Below are 23,409 nucleotides of genomic sequence, written 5' to 3'. Positions count from 1 at the left end.
CTAGTTCTTCAGTGGAAAGGTAATATCACTTTCCTCTCACATCTGCAATTATTAGCATACCCTTAACACTGGATGCTGTCGTTCTTTTTTTTTAGTCTTTGTAAGTTTTGAGAGGTGAAAATTGGTTACAACTCTGTAAAAATTTTTAATAGCTTTTTATATAAGTGATAGGAAACTTTGTCAAGAATATATCCTTGTTATATATCTTTTTAATATTGAGTTTTTAACTTATAGAAACTTCATATTTTTATATAGTCAGATATATCAGTTTTTATTGCTTTACGTCCTGTAAGAACTACATAAATATATCACCTCTGTTTTCTTTTTTCTTTCTCATTTTTATTTTTTGGCATATGTTCCTAATAGTTCTGTATTTAATTCTAAAATAGGCTGTACTTTATTTTTAGGCTATACTTAAATTTATTATTTGCTTCACCTTGTAATGGCCGCATTCAGTTTTGCTTTATTTTGAGTCGCTAAACAGTTCACTGAGATAGAGTTGAATGTATACTTAAGAGGAATGAACTGAAAAATCCCAAGAAACCAAGAAATACAAAGACAGAAAAGCACCTGAAAAGTAATTTCCTTCTAGGGAAAATGATAATTGTGTTCATCCTCCCCTTTTATCTTGTATTGAAGAACTCTTTTTGGTTTTGAAGCTAGTTATTTATAAAATCACCATTTATTTTTTCGAACACAGAGGAAATATCCAGGTTTAGGGTGAGTGGAAATAAAGATCTCCAGATTTTTTGAAATTGTATGAAAATCAGAATCTGTTCATTTAATTCATTTAACCTATTTGGGCAAGTCATTGTAGTAGGTAGGGTTTTTTTCGTTTTACTGTTTGTTTTTGGTGGAGGAGGTAAGTTACTGTGGGATGTCATTTTTGTGGGCACAGTGGCAAATTGTAGCAATTTCGGAGTTGCAAGATATATTTATCATTTTGGCATTCTTTTTGCATAGGAACCAATAGAAGTAAGCTCTTTTAAATATAATAGATCACAGGCAGCATTGCTACTATAGGTCTAGAATTTCTACTCCAAATAAATTTCCAAAGTAGAATGTTCATATAAGCCTGCTCATTGTCCTTACAGAGATTAAAGAAGATATAGAATTCTGCCATGTGCTTTCTTTTAAATATCTTTGTTTCCTTTATTTAAGTTTGCTTCTGATTTATAAATTCTAGTTTCTATTTTGTGACTGCAGTGATATGTATCGTAGTAGTTGACCGTATTAAGACATTTTACTTATTCTAAATATAAAAAATTAGTAAAAATATATATATTAGTACTACCGATATGTATTATAAACAAAGATAGGTATTTTGAACAAAAACACTTAATTTTTTTTTTTTTTTACTTTACTTACAGTTAAAACTAGATGTTATATCAGGAAGGGCATTATTAATATAAATTAATAATGACTGTGACTCTGGTTCCTTTTTGTAGGTCCAGCCTCATTATGAAATTCAATACTAAATAGAATTATCAAAATTCTATAAGGAAAAATCATACTGTTGATAAAAGCAATGTAGGAGTAGATATGTAACCTATACAAATGTTTTGTGAGGAACAGAACTTTGAAACTTTCTTTAGTTATTGACTCTAACATACTAATACTAGTAGTTATTTTAAGTAGATTCAAATCATTTTAATTCTCTAATCACTGAGTCACTGTATGTGATGAATTAACTTTTTTATGCATTTGGAATGCAATGAGCATGTATCATTTTGGGGAGAATTGAGAAAATGGTCATTCAGGTCACTTTCCATATGATTTAAATGCTCTTGCATGAACCTCTCTTGAGAAAATTGTATTGGATCATCTTCTGCTCCTTTTAGCTCTAAGTGTATTTGATTCTATACTTTATCCACAAAATTAGTTTGATTTTAGACTTTGTAAGATTGGGGGAAGGGATCCTCTTCTGTATGTGATACTAAATAATTTCTGAGAAAAATACTTTTGACATTTATTTTTCAGTAGAAACTCATACCTGCCTATTTTATCCTACTTTATGTTGTATAAAAACCAGTCACAGTCGTGCTCAGCCCTTTTAAATCTGTGAGAACATTTATTCTTTGCATTAATATGAATTTTTGTGTCATCTTAGTAAAACAAAATTATTTAGAAGAAACTGTCTTTTTAAAATTGAATGTTTAAGGTAGAGATCGCTTTCTTATAGAATGATAAATAGATATTAAATATGTAGTTATAATACTTTTGTTCTAGACATTTATTGAGTCATTTGTTTAGTCATTTATTATATTACCTATCACATGTCAGGAACCACTGCTAGGTTTGGGGTATAAAAATGAAAAAGGCTAAATAGCTGTATGATCCTCGATAACAGTATATATATATATATATATATATATATATATATATATATATATATATATATATATATAAAATGCTATGACTTTTGGTAATCTAGAGGGTGTTTTTGGTTTCTCTGGCCCTTGGTTGTTGTACCTGGTCTTATGTTACCACTGATCTCTTCATCACTACATCATCACCACAGTTTTCACTGTGTATAGTGCATGGAGGCAGTATGCATAGTGGTTAAGAGTAGGCTGTTTGGAGTGACATAACCTAGGTTTCAGTTTGCATCTCTTTGCCTTACCAACCTAAAATGGTGATAATTTCCTACTTCTCAGGGTTTTGGTAGAATTGAATTAATACATATAATACACCTAGAGAAAGTTTATGATACATAATGAGCACATAATACAAGTTAGCTGTTATTTTGTATACGTATGTGAAACTGCAGCATGTATATTTTGAAAAGTATATCAAAGATAGGTAGCTTTGTATGTTGGTGACAAATCCAAAAATAACTGTAGGTAGCCTTTTTCTATTGGGTACTGTCATCACCTTTCACTGGGAATAAATTTTGCAACACCTGTGTTCTTTAGGATATCCTAAAAATAGTGACGATATTCACATTGCTTTAAACTTATACATTGAGGGAAGTTACAGTCATGTGGTATAAAACCATTTTTCCAGAGCCCTTTGTAGCAGTCCTCTCCTCAGATTTTTAGCAGGATGTTTGTTTCTTTAACATGATGAAATATTAGTAGAGTGCATATCAAAACCACTAACTTGATCTATTTTTCATGGGTTTAAAAATTTATAACTTCATTAGAATTTCATATTGACAAGTAATGAAAGGTCTTTTTAATAGAATATATTGGTAGATAGGTGTCAATAAAGGATTTTTGTGAATAAATGGTACTTAAAATGTTTATTTCCTCTTTATGCTTTAGTTATTTGAATATTTTATTCAGCAGTCAGTGGACTTGAAGTTATTTTATATGTAACCTGATCCAAGCTTGTGAAGCCTGTGTTGTGAATAATGTTTGGAATCATAATAGACCCAGTTTTAAGAATGCAGTATTTACTGATTGTTCACAGGCTGCTTTAGAATTTAAGCCTTTGTTATTTGTATTTAAGAATTCAGCATAGCGGGGTGCCTGGGTGGCTCAGTGGGTTAGTTAAGCCTCTGCTTTCGGCTCAGGTCATGATCTCAGGGTCCTGGGATCGAGCCCCACGTCAGGCGGGGAGCCTGCTTCTCCCTCTCTCTCTCTGCCTGCCTCTCTGCCTACTTGTGATCTCTCTGTCAAATAAAATCTTTAAAAAAAAAAAAAAAGAATTCAGCATAACAAGTATTTTACTAATGAAGCTGTTTAAATTTTGGGAATAAAATGTGTAACAGCACTAAAATTGTTTTAAAATTATTTTCGAGCATTGTTTTAAATTATTTTTAATCATTTTTGTTTTAGCTAAGATGATATATTTGACTTTTAAAATTGATTTCTCCTCTTCATATTTTTCAGCTATGCTAAAGCAGCCTTTTGTTTAGAGGAGCTAATGATGACTAATCCACACAACCACTTATACTGTCAGCAGTATGCTGAAGTAAGTGCTTTCAAAAACAACAGGTGTACATGATTTTATTTTTGTTGGTGTTAGGTATTATTTTGGAACTAAGAATACGTCTTTAAATGAGGCACATATTTAAATATGTAAGACATCTGATGAAAACTGTAGGTGTAAAAGTTTACATTTTTAATATTATAATGGGAATATGGCTTTAAAAATAAAAGCGCTTACATAAAACAGTGAGATTCTTTGTATTTTTAATTATGTATTTTCTTTCCCAGTTAAGAACTAACCACAGTTGTTACCATTTAATGACTTTTGAGACATTACAGTGATTGCGATTTTTAAATCTATATTCTAGGACATTCATACTAAGATCAGTATTTTTGGAAGTAGGAAGTATTTATCTTACTATTAAGAATTATAATACAACTGAATGCTCTAAGGTTAGAAGCATTTCATTAATAATAAATGTCAAGGTGACTAGTAAAGGGCAACTCAGTGTATGTAAGTATAGATTAAGAATGCTACTAATAGAAAATATTAAGTTGTGAGGCATTACCAAGGCAGTTGAAAAGAAATTATATTGGTTTTTTTATTGATAGTATTTTGTTTTAAAAAATACTCTGTGTTCTTAATGTTCATAGAATAGGTTTTTCAGGGAGGTTATGCTTTAAAATTTAGCTTTATCAACTTTAAGATGAATTCTTTTAACATCTTGCATTTGTTTACAGAGTATCTGTTTCAGTTACTAATGCCCGTGGTATGATGAAACGTGCTGTATTTCAAAGTAGTAAAATAAACAGGTTACAGCACTCTGCAATTTTTAACAGGTTAAATATACCCAAGGTGGACTTGAAAACCTCGAACTTTCAAGAAAGTATTTTGCACAGGCACTGAAACTGAACAACAGAAATATGAGAGCTTTGTTTGGGCTTTACATGGTGAGTAGAGGTGCATGTTTAATGTTATTTTATGAATTCTGTCATTTAAAGTCCATTAAATATCCCATCCAATCACTTCCCTCTGTTTGTATTTTATTGGTAAGCATATTTTTTTCCTCTAGTTAAAAATGAGCAAGAGGTTTTAAGGCAGTTTTATCTTTAAATGTTAATACATCCTATTTGACATTTTATTATTTTATTATTATTTTATTTATTATTATTTAAAATATTTTCTATGCTATCAAAATTTAAGTCTGTTTTTTATGAAATACTAACAGATACAAAACTATATTATGTATCTTAATTGTTTTGATATTCTTAGATTTATGCCCAATATGTATTTCTTACCTTAAATTATAATTGTATGACATAGTTTTAAAGTATGCAATAAAAGACATTAGCAAAAAAAATCTCTACTTTCAAATTAAAATTTTTCTATGGTACAAAAAAGAGCTTGGAAATTGTGGGAAGCATGTAATTAAATATTTCTGTGGTTTATGTGTGCCAAGTGATGAACTTAGAAAAAGAGCTATGGGAAATAGAGCTTTAAAATATACATAGAATGAGTCCCTTCCTAGAGCCAGAAAACTTTTTTTTAATAGGCCCCTTCTTTGAAATTTTAATTTATTCTGGTCTTTTCAAGGACTTTGCGATTAATGTCTTGTTGAGGCTCAGTGAAAAAGAATTGATTGTAGAAATAGAGGCAGGAAGAAATATAAATGAAATAATTTTTAGGAAAGGAATGGCAAAATGTGATTAGAAAATAGTTCAGGGAATTTCAAAAATTTTCCTGGATCTACCAGTGCCAATTGTAGTAGGTTGGAGGTGTGGTATAGTAGTGATGTTGTCTCTTTTTATCAAATAAATGAAAGACTAATTTAAAAATGAATAACAGTAGATTAGTAATGATATTTTATACATAACACTATGTGCTGGGCATTGTTTTGAACTCTATTTTTATTTTAAATCATTAATTCCTTATATCAGTTATTTGAAAAGATACTGTTACTACTACCATTTCATAGGAAGTGAACCTAAGACACAGTGGACTAGTTAATTTGTCAAAAGATGAACAGAGACTTACTAAGTGATTGAGCTGGGATATCAGCTCAGTCGGTTGATTGCAGAGTCATTCTCTTAATTACTTCATTTGCTAAAATTCATACCAAAAAAGTGACATTAAAGACATAGACTTTTAAAAATAAGATTTGGGCCAGTAAGTTCCTAAATCCTCATTGCCAGAGGATGAAGGAGTGGGAAAGAATCTGTAACACAGGCTAGGTATAAAAGAAAGACTTGATTTTTTTTTTTTTATAATGACACAGATGAATCCTCTTAAGAATAAGATATATTTAAACACCAGATTAAAGATCTTCTTCTCCCCAGAAATATAATATATGCTTAAAAATTAGTATATAATTTTGGTGGTTTACAGATTCTTTCATGGATCCTAGATTAACAATCCCTTGTTTAAGTACATTTTTTAAAAGGAGAGAATGGATCTGTCAAATTGCTGTGATTCTAACTGGTGCTGTGGAACATAGTGTGGAAACTCTTGGTAAAGTGAAAAGAGAACTAGATTGGAAGTGAGGATCTCTTTCTATTTTTAAAGCTCTAAATAACTTGATTTGGTCAAGTCAAATCACTACTAATGGACTTAAATTTTTTTTCACCTGTAAGTGTCGGAAAATGCACTAAATTATTTTTGAGATTCCTTCTTACATTAATATTCAGTAATTTTATAATTCTGACATTGGAAAGCTGAAGCAATACAGTAATAAAGAACTAGAAATCATAATAAAAAATAATAATGACCTTCAATATCCTATAGTATTTAAGTTATATCCTACAGTATTTAATTTTACCTTTAAGAGTTGTTTGTGGTGGATAACTAATAAAATTAATTTAGATATTTAAGATGCTCTTTCTCTTTTTGTCACTTTGTATTTTAAACTATGTTTTCATTTTTAAACACTAATTTCATTCCACTTTGTTTTTAAAGTTGTTTTGGTATTCTTTGCTATCCCTTGCAGATATGAGCCTTACATGTTTTTTATTTTTTATTTTTTTATTTTTTATTATCTTGGCTAGAAAAAAGGAATTTAGTTTTTGATGTTTCTTTTTTGTTTTCAGTCGGCGAGTCATATTGCTTCTAATCCAAAAGCAAGTGCAAAAACAAAAAAGGACAACATGAAATATGCTAGTTGGGCAGCTAGTCAAATAAACAGAGCTTATCAGGTCAGTACTGATAGTTTTATATTATATAGGTTAGTTAATATATTTCTTAATTGTTTTTGTTTCAGCAAATTAACAAAGCCAAATGTCTGTCATTGAACTTGTATTCCTTTGGGTCTTAATCTAATGTATTTTAACTGTGTAGAACTAACATGTAGGATCACTTGTTTTTTTCTTTTTTCAAAAGCAGTCCATTACTATTAGATCCCTTAAATAGCCTTACTATCTGGAAATTTCAGTAGTCAGCATTTGACAAATAAAAAGTGATTCTAAAAATCCAGAAAAGGTAAACAAATTGTGCAGTGTATTTTAGAAACAAATTGCGCAGTGTATTTTAGGTGTGTTATATATTAATTAGAGTATCTCAGGTAATTAAAAGGGAGGAAGAAAAGCCTAAAAGTAAACTAGCCAGACTATATAAAAAAGTTTTTGTACTCTGCTTACGTGTCAGATCTTATCTGAAACTTCTCCACTCATTTCTCAGTTTTTTGAAGCTTGTCGCTGGGAGATTCTTCAGAGAGAACTCATAGCAAAACAATATCTTCTTACAGACTGCATGTTGATAGAATTGTCTCTCTGTAGTCTTTATATTTGAGGGATAATGTTGGCTTTTTATACAACGTTTGGCTTATATTTACTTACGTATCTTAAACGTACTGTTTCATTGTGTTTTAGGATAAGATACTGCTGTTAAGAAGTCTTACTCTGCCCTGATTTTCTTTCCCTGAGTGACTTAGACTTTTTGTCTCGATGTCCAAAGGAATTTTTTCTTTATCATTAAAATTCAGTAGTTTTACTACAGTATGTTTTATTGATTGTTATTGGGTCAGTTTTCCCAAATATACAATAAACCCATTTAATATGTAAATTTAATCCTCTTTTAATCTGCAAAGAGTTGCTTTTGTGTTAAATATTTTTTGTTAGCCTAAGTTTTTTTCCCACGTCTCTAATTATAAGTTTATTGGATTTCCTTTCTCACCTCTTTACACTGTCATTCATTTTCTTTCAGATCTTTTTTGTTCTTTTCTTTTTTTTCCTTCTGTATTAATTTTTTTATGGAGTTAATCTGTATTCTCTTTTTGTTGTTGCTGTTCTCCTTGTTTAAATCAGATAGTTTTTATGGGGGGGGGTGGTTTGGAGTGAGGGCGTCAGAGATAGGATAACTTTCCCAGCTTGTCTTTTTATGGCTTCCATTTTGTTTTAGAGAAGCTAAATATGACCTTTCTGTATGCATGGTCTTTCTCAGAATTAGTCTGGTTCAGAAAGATTTTGTCTTCTGCCTTCTGTTCTACTCTTGGATCTCTGTAGATCTTGAATTTTGAGGTGTTGCTCTCAGCTTGAAATGTTGCATTTTGTTGTTAGTTTTATTTATTTTATTCTGGGATTTGCAGCCTGTGGACACCCCTATCTTCCTCTTATCTACTCCTTTCTCTTATCTGAACCATCTTGCTTTTTTACCCCTAGTGTTTCTGCCCTGTTCGGTTTGGTTTCAGTTTCTGGTGATTATTCTTCACTGTGAGGTTTTTTCCCTCCTGGAAGAGGGTGTTTGCTGAACATATTAGAGATTTTGAGGTTGTAGACTTGTTTAACCTCGTATTTGACTTAGAGCTTTGAGACTGTCCTGGCTTTGCAGGCCATTTGCAGAGTCATCAGTTCATACTATTTTCATTTCTGTGGCTTGTAGAGGACTAGGTTGTACATCCTACCATACATACTCCTATCATACAGTCGTCAATCTTTTGTAGATATTGTCACTGTTGGTGATAAAAACCACATTACAGGGTTTGGGAGGATTACCTCTAGTGTAGTTTTTTTGAAGATATTCTCTTTAGGCTTGTTTTCTGTTATTTTGTTTTTGGTACTGTTTGTTTTGTTTTTGTGCTCCTGATTGGAGAAGGTTGGGGAGATTAAAAAAATTTAATTTCCACATGATCACATTATTTAAAGTCACTTTAATGTATTTTTATTATATATAATTGAGGATATTAGTTCTGTTGGCATATTGTGAGTCAGAATATTTATAAACAGCTAGGCTGTGCTTCTTCAAATGCATTTACTTTGAGATAGCATAGATTATAGTAGGGTTCTACACGTAATAGGTCTAGAGCGTGTCTTTATGTGTGTGTGTGTTTTAAAGATAAGACTTAGATAATAAATAAATGTTATAATAAATAATAAAAACTAATGTAATGGTTTACAGGCTACATCCTTGTTTTTTAAGCTATTTTTGAGAAACAATTAGCAGGTCAGAGAGTGCTTTTTTTGACATGGCATGAATATATTTTTAAAATCAGTTTTTATTACAACATGCATAGAAAAAAGAATCCAAGTCATAAATATACATTTTAATGAATTATATGAGGTAAATATACCCAGGTCAAGAAATAGAAACATTACAGTACTCCAGAGCCCTCATAGTTCATCCTCTTAATTTCTGTTTCTGTTAACCTCAAGAGTGTTGTTTGATAATCCAATAGTCTTGGCTTATTTTTGATTATGGTATCATAGTATATTCATTTTTGTCTACTCTATTGCATTGTTATGTTTATTTATCCCTCTTTGTGTCCGTAGTTCATTCATTTTCATTGTACTATAGTCTATTGTATGAACATACTACAGTTTAGTCAGTTGTTGATAGGCATTTGGGTTACTTTTGTTTGGGACTATTTTGAACAATACTACATTGAATGTTGCTGTGTAGTCTTTTGGTATAGATGTACTTCTAATGGGTGTATACCTTTGAGTGGAAATACTGGGTCATAATTTGTTTTCCATATTAGTTGTTTATAGTCTCACCAGCCATGTTTGGTAGTTCTTGTAGTTCCACATCTTTATCAATATTTGGTCCTATCAGTTTTTATAATTACAGCCATTCTGGAGTATGCATAGTATCTTGTAGTTTCATTTTGCATCTCCCTGATGACCAGTGAGATTGAACATTTTTTCATATGTTTATTAGCTATTTGGATATATCTTTCATGAAGTCTCTTTTTAATGGGTTTATGACTTTTTATTTTTTCAGTTTTCTGATTATGAGCTTTTTGTTATATGTGCAGTAAATTTCTTTACCTTCTTATTTGCTATTTCTCTCAAATGATATTGATGTATGAAAGTTCTAAAGTGAAATATCATTTATATTCTTTAATGGAATATAAATGAAATATCATTTATATTCTTTAATAATGTTTTGTATTGTTTAAGAGGTCAGTTGCTACTCATAGTCATACAGATAATTTTGTGTGTCTTTAGAGGTTTTTTCCTTCTACTTTTTGTATTTAGATCTACAGCCCATTTGGAATTGATTTCTATGTAGGAAGAGAAATAAGGGTCAATTTTCCCCCAAGTAGCAATCTAGAGAATTTCTGTCCATTTCTGTATTCTGTCATGGGTCCCATGTATGGAAGTTAGTATTACCATGTAGGAGTTAAGAGAAAAATACAAATGCTGGATCCATATTGTCTATGTTCAGAGTTTGACTCTGACACTTATTACTACTACTACTACTACTACTACTACTATTATTATTTAGTTTCTTTTTTAAAAAAATTATTTATTTTTATTAACATATAATGTATTATGTGCCCCAGGCTACCTGTCTTTGAATCATCAGGCTTACATAATTCACAGCACTCACCATAGCACATACCCTCCCCAGTGTCCATAACCCAGCCATCCTATCCCTCCCCGATCCAACCCCCAGCAACCCTCACTTTGTTTCCTTAGGTTAAGAGGCTCTTAGGGTTTGTCTCCCTCTGCGGTCCCATCTTTGTTTCATTTTTCCCTCCCTAACCCCCATGACCACCCGCTCTGCCTCTCAAATTCCTCATATCAGAGAGATCATATTCTGACATTTATTATTTATGTGATTTTGGATAAATTATATACTATCTCTGGGCCTAGCCTTTCATCTGCAAGATGGACACACTAGAAGTTTCTGAGGGATAATTTTCACTAAAGGAATGTCAGATATAAATGTCTGCAGCTATAAATGCAGTTTTTCACTCTCTTCTCAGTTATTTTCTCATGTGAACGATTGATCGTCTACCCTCACTTGTTTTCTATTTTCATTTCAGATTTAAAGCTCTATTCAGTATCTAAATTCAGAGTTTAGTTTTGTTTTCCTTTCTCCCGGTCTCTTCAGTAATACAAGGACAGACAAGTACACCCTTCCCTGCCTTTTGAGATGCACCTTATCACCGGACATGAACCTATCATTTTAGTATTTTAAACCATTGTTCATAGGTCTAAGCCTTGTTCTTTAGTACCCTCCCTGCCATTTACCTCCCTGCTGTTCCTTTTTTTTTTTTAAATCTTGCCTTAACTAGATCCATTCTTTTACACTTATTTTATAAAGTCTCAGTGTTCTTTGGAAGGAGCTCTAAGAGTGTCACTGGTACTCTTCAGTATTTGAGTTTTGTATCAGAAACTCCTTAGTCCACAGCGATGTTTTGCACATCTTTACTGAAGATATGATTTGTCTTCTCTTGACTCTATAGGAAAGGATCGAAGAAAGAACTTTTGCCAGTTTCTGTCATTTTAGATACCACTGCAGGAAGACGGCACATCTCTCAGTTGGTCTTGTTAGGTTTCTCTATAGCAACACCAATACTCCTCAGCTAAACCCATCATGCCAAATTTACTTGCCCTTAGGCACCAGTAACAGGTTTTAAATAAAGTTTCTTTGTGCTTTTAAAACTTGTATATTCTGTGCTTTTTCTGTAGAGGCTCTGGGTTCTTTCTGTGAATCAGATTCCATAAATACTTTTATTCGTTACCTTTTGCTAACTTAGTGAGTTAAAATAACAACTTATTTATGTTTGATTCTATAGATATGCTGTTTGGCTTGGGCTAAGTTGAGTAATTCTGTTCGTCTCAACTGGGCTTATTTATGTTTCTGCAATGGTTATGCTGGTGGTTGATGGCCTTACTTAAATATCTGACTTTGACTGTCAGCTTGGAGTGCTGGGCTTTTGTGTTTCTCATTTGGCAGCCTAGCTTGGACTTAACTCATGTGGTGGTCTCAGAGTTCCAAGAGTAGCAAACAGGCAAGCTCCTTTTTGAGTTTCTGTGTCACATAGAGCTAATTTTCCATTGAGCAAAAGCAAGTCACAAGGTCATCCCAGATTCAGGGGATGTAATACTTCACCTTTTAATGGGAAGAGAAATATGTGGTCATTTGGCAATTTATTACACTACTGTAAAGCTCTATAGTTCCACCGCCTGTTTTCATTTATTTTTGCCTTTTTCTCTTTATCTGCTTTATTGAGGGATGATTTATAGACAATAACGTGCACAGGTTTTAAATGCACAGTTGAGTTCTGACAAATATATACTTCTTTCTCACCATCACCCCATTCAAGATATGCAGCATTTTGGTCACTGCAGGAAGTCCCTTCTGCCACTCTGTAGTCAGTCCGTCCTGACATTGCAGACCAGGACTGATATGATTTTTATCACTATAAATTAGTTTTGCCTGTACTAGAATTTTATATAAATGAGATCATAGGTTATGTACTCTTTTGTGCCTGGCTTCTTTCACTCAGTATAATGTTTCTGAAATTCATCCATTCCCTGTTCCAATTTATTTATCCTAGTACTTCGTCCACCCATATTATTTTCCACAAATTATGCAAAGGTAAATTGTAGCCCAACTTCTCCCACTTATCACAGTGGATAAATTATTGATCTTTGAATGTGATAAATAAGTTTTTATTATTTGAGTGTGCTTTCTGGTGAGTTTTCTTTAGGATCCATAGGGAGTTATGAAAGAATTTATTTAAGTAAAATCTAACTGTATGAAAACAAAAATGCAGGATTTGTGATTAATGTGGAAAGTACGACTTTCAGAGATTGACATTTTAGTAATTAGGTAAATCTCTGGGATCTAATTGATAGTTTTATGACTCATGTCTAGGCATATAAACAAGTATAAAGTATATTATAAATACTTCTTATTGTAATGTTTTTCTAAGCATTTGTAAATTAGAGAAAATGAGATTTTAAGAACTGGTTTTCCTTCTTTCTTTCTACTTAATAATGAAACAGAATATGGCTACTACTTGCTCTTCAATTAGGTAATTGGTTTAGCATGTTCAGTATAGGCAGGCAAGTTTGATTAATGCTCATGAAAAACTTTAATGTGAACCTACTCACAATAATTTTCCAGATAAATGCTTCTTTAGTACACTGTTAAATTTGTCTGTGCTAGCAATCCATATGTTATTTATGATTGCAGAGGTGATTCTGTTACTATCCTTTTGGGAAATGGAAAATTAAATCATGATTTGAGGGAAAAATAGGATTCCGGCTTAATCAGTTAAATTGCCGTATAATTCTGGAATAGACAAAATAATTGCATGTCAGACAAAATTTGAAGTGATAGATTTATATTTCCAACTTTCCTTTTATTTGTTCTGACACAAATAAGTTTGGTTTATTCTAAACTGCACTGGTTGTCAGTAGTGTTGACAATCTTAGGTGATTTTTAAAAATTTGCTAATTAAAAAAATTACAGATTATATCTACTACTATTATGTTTAAGAACAAATCAAGAAAAGTACTGTATTTTAAAATTCTGGTTATGCCTTCAGCTCTACAGAAAATTTTCATTATTCTGTTTTGCTAATTAAAATATTGTAGTAAATGTCACTATGTGGTATCCTATTTTGCTCAGAACCATCAAAGCTTTTTCTTAGAATTAGACCTTTAAGTATCTGATTAGGACCATTCCTGTTTACTTTGGATAGGCAGTAGTAAAAGAAAGGGCTTTCTGTTCTTGGTAAGTCCTTGTGAAAGTGAATTTACCAGCTGGATAGTAGAAATAACATACCCCACATCCTTTGGTCATCTTGGAAAATTATGAAAAGGCAGAGTTTTAAATGTTGTGTTGTTATTGACTGTATTTTATTATTATGAATTATATATTTAGCATCTGAATTCCTTGAATTAGTAATGTTTTGTGAAGGGTAAAGTGATCTTGATTCTTATGAAAAGCTTTTCTCTTCCCCTGGCATTTCTTCTAGAAATCTCCTTTATTTACTCTATCAAATCAAGAGTCAACCATAGAAGCTAATGGTGTAGGAAGTAGGAGAATCATAATGTTAACCTGTAGCCAGAAAGGTCAGAGGCAGGTTACCAATTCCTGAAGTCTGTTGCTTCTGTGATTTTACCTGTGCTTGATCACTTAATCTTTCTCAACAGGTCATGAGAAGTTTGCCAAATTAAGTTAATTACAAAAGAGAAGGAACACATCATAAATCAGTTGCTAAGTGCTTAGGACAGCATTGGTATTTGCAGGGAAGATCAGTCACTAGAAAATGTATTGAGTGCTTAGATGTTATTTTGAAAATACTATATTTTGCTAATAGCAAAAGTTAATCAGTACTTTAACCAGGGCCTTAGGGAATATAGATATTTTCATAATAAACCTTCTCTTAACTGCATAAGGAACAGTTATTTAGTAAATCTATAATATTCAGTCAAACTGATAAATGATGAGAATAGTCAGTCTAATTAGAAAACCCATTTTAAAATCATCATAGGATGTTCAGCAGTGTTTTTCTTACTGATTATGTGCACTATATTTAGTATGCCATGAATTTGGCTTTTAAATATGCAAAGATACCATTTTTAATCCATTGTATTTTGTTTTCAGTATAAAATCCAATCCCAGCTTGGTTTTATAAAATAAATTACAACTTCATAAATTAGAAATCATATTTCAAAACATGTTTACCTCATTTTAATATGTAGCGTAGAGTTTTATTTGACAGTTCTTTACTGTAGAAACCTATCTTGTCAACTCATAATTACAGAAAAATTTTAAAGATTGTGACTGACTTTAAATTTTAGAGATGTGCAACTTTAAAATATTTAATAGAAATCACATTTACATTTTACTTTAGTTGAAATTGTAAACATTTGTTTAGAAGAAGTAGAAATGATTCACATTTCTACAGAAATATAAATTTCACTTATAAATTATGCTTTTTATTTCATAAAAATTTTCTAGTCAAAAGAAGATAGTTTTAAAATCAAATTTATGTTTTTGTAAGTTACCACACTACTTAATGAAAATGTACACCCCAAATATAGAGCATTGGTGAAAGAAATTCAAGACAATACAAGCAAAATAGAAGAATATTCCATACTCATGGGTTGGGAGAATAGTAATTGTTAAAAGGTGCATAATGCCCCAAAGCAGTCTGCAGATTTATTCAGTCCCTATCAAAATACCAACAGTATTGTTCACAGAACTAGAACAAATAATCCTAAATTTGTATGGAACCATGAAAGACCCTGAATAGCCAAAGCAGTCTTGCAAAACAAACAACAAAAAAAGCTGGAGGTATCACAATTCCAGATTTCAAGTTATATTACAAAGCTTTAGTAATCAAAACAGTATGATACTGGTACAAAAATAGACACGTATATCAGTGGAACAGGATAGAGAGCCTAGAAACAAATCCATGTTTATATGGTTAATTAATCTTTACCAGAAGAGGCAAGAATATGCAATGGGAAAAGACAAACCTTTCAACAAAATGGTGTTGGGAAAACTGGTCAGCCACATGCAAAAGAATGGGATGGGCCCATTTTCTTACACCATACAGAAAAGTAAACTCAAAAAGCATTAAAGACCTGAACGTGAGACCTGAAACCATAAAAATCCTAGAAGAGAGCACAGGCAAAAATTTCTCTGACATTGGCTGTAGCAATATTTTTCTAGATAGGTCTCTGGAGATAAGGGAAATAAAAGCAAAGAATAAAACCCAAGTCCTGTTTTATTGAAGAAAAGATATTTGATTCCATGCTAGTGATAAAATAGATAAAGTTAACTCTCGTTAGCAAAGTGAAGGTAAGATTGTGATTTTGAACCTGCCATGAAATTGAACCTAATTGCATTTTTTTTTTAAACAGTTTGCAGGTCGAAGTAAGAAGGAAACCAAATACTCTCTTAAGGCAGTCGAAGACATGTTGGAAACACTGCAGATCACCCAGTCTTAAGGTTTCAAACTCTTACATTTCACAACTGCACAATTGAACTTACTGGCCTATGACTTATTTACTAAATGCCTAGTGCTATTTATATACTAATTTTTTGTTAAGAGGGCAATTGTAAAGAATGTTTATATAAACCTAAAAATGCCTTTTATTCCTAAGCAGGAAGATGGAGAAAGTCCACGGAAGAGAGATTTAATAAGATTCATATTGATTGTACATCATTCTCTTCATATCACACATATATAACTTCTTTTAAACCACAACCTGATGTAGAAATCCCATAAATAAATCATGTGATTTATTAAAATTGCATCTGAAGATTCTAGATTCTTTTTGTTACACTCAAATACTGATATATTTTTTAGAATTCAGTTTCTAGTCAGCTCTTTTTTGTTTGTGATAAGAAATACATAGCATGCGTTGCTGACAAGGAAAATGTTGGCAGATTATCTCTTTATAGTGTCAAGATTTTTGCTGTGCATTCCAGTAGGCTGTTGTTTTATGTCCTGTAATGTTACTCTGATAAATCTTTCTTAATAATGTTCAGTAATAACTCTGTAAAATTTTTGTTTTGCTATAGGACATAATTGAGATTTTTACTTATAAAAAGCTTTAAGGTTATGTTATAATGCTATAACCTTTATGAAAGTTATTTATTGAACATTTAAGTATTTCACATAAAAGAATATTAAGAGAAAATAGACAATAGTGGCTGAGTTATTTTTACTTAGGGAAAATAAGAAAACCTAAACTATCCTTAGGACCAAAATTTTTACAATTCTCATATTTATTACTCCTTAGTAATAATAAGAACTTCTTTTTCCTTTTTCTCTTTTCATGATAAACAACCACTATTCTACCTTCAAGAGTATTTTTCATGTTTCAGTAGAACAGAAAGAACTTTGAGACACTTTGAGAATTTTATTCAGACACAAATTAGTTTTTAAAATAGGCATTTAGTCATTCAGGGCGTGTATTGTTAGTAGTAGTTAGTATGTAAATTACATGTTCTATGTGTCACATACATGTATAATTACTTATATAAATATAAATGTTTAGTTAGTTTACAATAGTAGACAGGAACTCCTGCATATTTACCATTACTAGATTTAGACAAATAGCATTCATGGAGAACTTGACAGCCTGGAAGTCTCTAGGAAGAAAACTGTTGTCAGTATCGGTTATTTAATCTTTAGAATAACTCTGTTAGTTTATTCTCCACATCTGGCCTCATCGTTTTATTTTGCAGTCTTTTTCATTTTTCTGCCATGAGAATTGAGCAGATGTAAAATAACTTTCCCCATATAAAGGTAATTCTTATTAACAAATCTTTGTTATCACAAGATGCACTCTTTTTTGCCAGTGAATTTAGTAACTGCATTTTCAACATAATCAGCTGTCTCAGATTTGTTTGTTATAAAGTGCTCATATATTATTCCACTACTTTCTTACCTCAATCTTCTATCAGTCACTAGGGTAGTGTTTACTTTAGGAATTATATTTGTGTAAGGTAGTGCCTTGTATAATAGTTACCTAAGTTTCACTTTATTTTTCTAATTTTTACCTGCTTGCCAGGAATTTTTTATGAAGTACATTGTTAATGTGTAATTTATAAACCTCAGTGTAAATGTACTGATCATCCTATTGTGGCAGACATTTGTTAACTGCTTTTACTGCCACTTTCCCCTTGTTAACGTTACCTTACATTGTTCAGGTAGGAGCAGAAATCCCTGCTGTTCATGGAGATAAGGACCTTACCTTACCTCATCCCTAGGTTATATATCACAATTGATCTAAAACAGAGGTGGTTTCATTTCTTATGGTCTTTGAGATGCCAAGGCAGAACTTTTTTCAGTGAAGGAACTATTCTGTATTTGTGCTGTCTGATATGGTAGCCACTAACTAGCTTTTGAGCACTTGAAATATGGCCAGCAGAACTGAGAAATTGAATTTCTAATTGAATTTAATTTTCTTTTTTTAAGATTTTTTTAAAATTTATTTATTTGACAGAGAGAGATCACAAGTAGGCAGAGAGGCAGGCAGAGAGAGAGGAAGGGAAGCAGGCTCCTTGCTGAGCAGAGAGCCCGATGCGGGGCTCGATCCCAGGACCCCGGGATCATGACCTGAGCCGAAGGCAACGGCTTAACCCACTGAGCCACCCAGGCACCCCTAATTTAATTTAATTTTAAAAGCTGCATGTGACTCATGGCCACCAAATATCTTAAGTGTGGGCTGTGGCCTATTTAAGGCTAATAAAATGAGCAGAAGCCTATTGGGAAAGGTCTTCCTTTCAAATTAAAAAGTCAAAGCTTGGGGCACCTGGGTGGCTCAGTGGGTTAAGTCACTGCCTTCAGCTCAGGTCATGATCTCAGGGTCCTGGGATCGAGTCCCGCATTGGGCTCTCTGCTCAGCAGGGAGCCTGCTTCCCTCTCTCTCTCTGCCTGCCTCTCCGTCTACTTGTGATTTCTGGGCGCCTAGGTGTCTCAGTGGTTGAGCCGCTGCCTTCGGCTCAGGTCATGATCTCAGGGTCCTGGGATCGAGTCCTGCATCGGGCTCTCTACTCAGCAGGGAGCCTGCTTCCTCCTCTCCCTCTCTCTGCCTGCCTCTCTGCCTACTTGTGATTTCTCTCTGTCAAATAAATAAATAAAATCTAAAAAAAAAAAAAAAGTCAAAGCTTTGTGAAGTGAGGCTTTTTGCCTCTTTCTCCTCCTTCAGCCCTTGAGTGTCAGCAACATGCCTAGAGATACAACAGCCATCTTACAACTATGAACACAATAAATAGGAGAACGAAAGCTACTTTTCAGAGATGGCTTTGTAAAAAGATTAGAGAGAGCCTGTGCGCCTGATGGCATCTTGAACACCTGAACCAACATGAGTACTTGCCAACTTCTACACTTACTACATGAGAAAAATAAACTCTTGATTAAGACATTGTTTGGATTTTCTGTTACTTTTGCCATGTATGTTTCTGACTAATATATCCATCAGCTTTTTTTTTTTTTTTTTAGTATGCAAAACGTACTTTGGACATGCTGGAAATGCTGTTTCAGAATATAATGATTTAAAGTTAAGTAGATGAGTACATACAACAAAAAAAGTAGTATCTTTTTGCAACTTAGCATACACTACTTAAGTCCACCTTAACCATAGGATAATATTGACTTGGGAACAGAGGAGGATATAGAAAAGATAGAAATGGAAGGCCTGTGCTTCAGTATGCTGGGAATATTTAATTTTTATTGGTTAATATTTCATATAATCCTTTTTTTCTGATGCCATAATCCATTTATTCTCAAAGTAACTTTATTTTACTTTATTTTATAGAACTGTAGGACTTTAGAAGAGACTTCAAAGATGAATTAGTTATATTCCATTTTAGGATGAGGAATCAAGGTTTTGAGAAATTAAGCTCTTCTGTGACAGAGCAGGACCAGGATGTCAGTGTTCCCAAGTCAGTGTTCTTTCTAGTATACTCTGAAGCATATGTTTGTTCTGTGATATGTTCTTCCTATTTTAACATGAGAAAAAGAAGACACAGATATATACAAGAGGCATTGCTTGTTAGCAGAGCAAGGGTTAGAATTCAGATTTTCTGATTTGTGAAACAATTAGTGGAATAATAAATTCATTTCTTTTTAAAGTCATAATTTCATTTTGAATTAAACTGAACTTAAACTAACTTTCCCTTTTAAGCTATTACTTCATGTAGTTATTGTGAGAACTATTTCAGACTATTTAGAACTACTTTGAACCTTTTTCACTTTAAACCTCTGATGTATCTTATCTCCCTTCTCATTCTTGACAAGTAACTTCTTATTATAGACTGAATTGTGTCCCCCCCAGTATTCATATATTGAAGTCCTAACGCCACTACCTCTGAATGTGATTTTATTTGGAGTTAGAGGCCTTTAAAGTGATAATGAAGGTAAGATTAGGTCATATGAGTGGGCCGTAATCCAGTATGATTAGTATCCTTTTAAGAAAAGATTAGGACACAGACAACAGAGGAAAACCATGGGAAGACAAAGAGAAGATGCCTATCTACAAGCCAAGGAGTGATTCCACAGAAGAAACCAACCCTCCTGACACCTTGATCTTGGACTTCTGGCCTTTAGAACTGTGATGAAATAAATTTGTTTTTTAAGACACCCAGTTCACTGTGTACTTTGTTAAGGCAAAGCAAGCTAATAGAGCTCTCTAACTATTTCACAGAGAAAAACATACCCAGTATCAGACATTTTTTTTACCTGATTTCATCTGTTTTTCTCTTACCGTAGAAGTAGCCCTGCCCTTTTCTGAATGATTTCCCACCATCGTCCCCTTCATTTTTATATTTAAGCCTTACTTTAGTTTCATGAATTTGCCATACTGATTTCTACTGTAAAATGTCATCTCTTTTCTTCACATTTGTCCTTAAATTATTTCTTTTCTTATCTCTTTGATTTCAACTAAAATCTTCTTATTAACACTCAAAAGTGCTCATTCCATACCTTTTTAAAAATACCTCCTTTTCATTTTCAGAATCCACCTCTAACTACTGCCCCATTTCTGTTTTGGGGGGGTTGGAGGCGGGTTGTCTTCGTTCTTTTTGTTTTTTGGTTTTTGTTTTTCTTTACATCCTAATTCCTTTAGTTTTCTAAACTTGTATCTATTTTTCTTCTCCCATTCTTTAAATTCCTCCACTGTGGAACCCCCCTCCAACCTCCACCATATTCCTTTGAAATAGTTTAGTTCTATGTCATCAGTCTGATGGATGTTTTCTGTTTGAAGAAACGGTGTTCTGTTTATTTTACGCTGCATTACACATTTCGGATCTGCCAATTCTCCATTTTTATTGCCATCATGACCCTAAAGCAAGCTATCATCTCCTGACTCGTGAATTACAACAATAGCCAGAAAGCTATATCTCCTGCATCTGCACTTCTTAGTCTATTCTCATTGTAGTTAGAATGTGACTAAACATTATCAATAATCTTTATACCACCCTCTCCCGTTAAAATTCTTCAGTTGTTTCCCTTTGTTGCTCTATAATGGCCTTTAAGGTTCTATGTAGTATCAGAACCAGAAAGGACAATTCAGATTCCCTGTTGTAAACTAGCTTCCTCTACTCTCCCCTCTATTTCTGAATTTAGCCACATTTATTTCCATGGAGTTGTTAATACCTTCTTTTTCTACAAACTTGGCACTTATTCCCTCCATATACAACAAAGCCACCTTTGACTCATCATCTTTCAGAGGTGAGGCCCCCCCCTTTTGTTCTCACCTGTATTTTTAAAATTTTACATATTTTTATTAACATATAATGTATTTACCCCAGGGGTACAGGTTTGTGAATTGTCAAGCTTACACACTTCACAGCACTCACCATATCACAAACCCTCCCTAATGCCCATAACCGAACCACCCTCTCCCTACCCGCTCCCCCAGTCAACCCTGTTTTTTCATGAGATTAAGTCTCTTATGGTTTGTCTCCCTCCCAATCCCATCTTGTTTCATTTTTTCCTTCCCTAACCCCCAGGTCCCCCATGTTGCCTCTCAAATTCCTCATATCAGGGAGATCATATTGATAATTGTCTTTCTCTGATTGACTTATTTCACTCAGCATAATACCCTCTAGTTCCATCCACATTGTTGCAAATGGCAAGATTTTATTTCTTGATGAAATGAAATTGATGGATGCATTGTGTATATATACCACATCTTTATCCATTCATCTGTTGATGGGCATCTAGGTTCTTTCCATAGTTTGGCTATTGGGGACATAGCTTCCATAAACATTTGGGTGCATGCACCCCTTCAGATCACTACGTTTGTATCTTTAGGGTGAATACCCAGTAGTGCAATTGCTGGGCCATAGGATAGCTCTATTTTCAACTTTTTGAGGTACCTCCATAATATTTTCTAGAGTGGCTGTACCAGCTTGCATTCCCACCAGCAGTGTAGGAGGCTTCCTCTTTCTCTGCATCCTCGCCAGCATCTGTCATTTCCTAACATGTTAATTTTAGCCATTTTGACTGGTGTGAGATGGTATCTCATTGTGGTTTTGATTTGCATTTCCCTGATGCCAAGTGTTGTGGAATGCATTTTTATACGTCTGTTGGATCTGGATCTGGATGTCTTCTTTGCAAAAATGTCTGCTCATGTCCTCTGCCCATTTCTTGGTTGGATTATTTATTCTTTGGGTGTTGAGATTGGTAAATTCTTTCTAGTTTTTGGATACTAGCCCTTTTTGTGATATTCATTTGTGAATATCTTCTCCCATTCTGTCAGTTGTCCTTTGGTTTTGTCGACTGTTTCCTTTGCTGTGCAAAAGGACTTGCTGAAATCCTTTTATTGGGACTTGCTGAAGTCCCAGAAGTTCATTTTTGCCCTTGGTTCTCTTGCCTTGGCGATGTTTCTAGGAAGAAGTTGCTGCAGCTGAGGTTGAGGAAGTTGCTGCCTGAATTCTCCTCAAGGGTTTTGATGGATTCATTCTTATCTCCCATTGAGGGCTTTCATCCATTTTGAGTCTTGTGTGTGTGTGTAGTGTAGAGAAATGGTCCAGTTTCATTTTCCTGCATGTGGCTGTCCAATTTTCCCAACACCATTTGTTAAAGAGACTGTCTTTTTTCCATTGGACATTCTTTCCCGCTTAGTTGAAGATTAGTTGACCATAGAGTTGAGGGTCTATTTCTGGGCTCTCTATTCTGTCCCATTGATCTATGTGTCTGTTTTTGTGCCAATACCGTACTGTCTTGGTGATGACAGCTTTGTAATAGAGCTCGAAATCTGGAATTGTGATGCCACCAATTTTGATTTTCTTTTCAACATTCTTCTGGCTATTTGGGGTCTTATCTGGTTCCACGTAAATTTTAGGATTATTTTTTTCCATTTCGTTGAAAAAAATTGATGGTATTTTTATAGGAATTGCAGATTGCTTTACGTAGGATAGACATATTCACAATATTCTTCCAACCCATGAGCATGGAATGTTTTTCTATTTCTTTGTGTCTTCCTCAATTTCTTTCATGAGTACTTCATAGTTTTCTGAGTATAGATTCTTTGCCTCTTTGGTTAGGTTTATTCCTAGGTATCTTATTGTTTTGGGTGCAATTGTAAATGGGATCAACTCCTTAATTTCTCTTTCTTATGTATTCTTGTTGGTGTATTGAAATGCAACTAATTTCTGTGCATTGATTTTATATCCTGACACTTTACTGAATTTCTGTACAAGTTGTAGCAGTTTTGGAGTGGAGGCTTTTGGGTTTTCCACATAAAGTCTCATATCATCTGCAAAGAGTGAGAGTTTGACTTGTTCTTTGCCAATTTGGATGCCTTTTATTTCTATTTGTTGTCTGATTGCTGA

The 23,409-nt window shown here is 33.2% G+C and overlaps 1 protein-coding gene across 2 annotated transcripts in view; it reads left to right on the top strand.

Moving 5' to 3' along the window:
* Window positions 1-23,409, top strand: part of EMC2 (ER membrane protein complex subunit 2) — a 61,906-nt gene that overhangs the window by 25,834 nt on the left and 12,663 nt on the right. Inside the window, exons 8-12 of one of the 2 annotated variants that reach the window (XM_082720020.1) lie at window positions 3,837-3,918; window positions 4,716-4,826; window positions 6,960-7,064; window positions 15,981-16,068; window positions 16,224-16,376. In XM_082720020.1, coding sequence (XP_082576146.1) covers window positions 3,837-3,918; window positions 4,716-4,826; window positions 6,960-7,064; window positions 15,981-16,067 — 385 coding nt within the window. In that variant the 3' untranslated portion in view covers window position 16,068; window positions 16,224-16,376. Of the gene's footprint in view, window positions 1-3,836; window positions 3,919-4,715; window positions 4,827-6,959; window positions 7,065-15,980; window positions 16,069-16,223; window positions 16,377-23,409 lie in introns of those variants that run through there. The other variant, XM_082720021.1, reaches the window with a different exon arrangement.

The sequence above is a fragment of the Mustela nivalis genome, assembly GCF_964662115.1.
Source record: "Mustela nivalis genome assembly, chromosome: 2".
NCBI lineage: Eukaryota > Metazoa > Chordata > Mammalia > Carnivora > Mustelidae > Mustela > Mustela nivalis.
The sequence above is the reverse complement of the archived record's forward strand: the minus strand, read 5'-3'. Positions and strand labels throughout refer to the sequence as shown.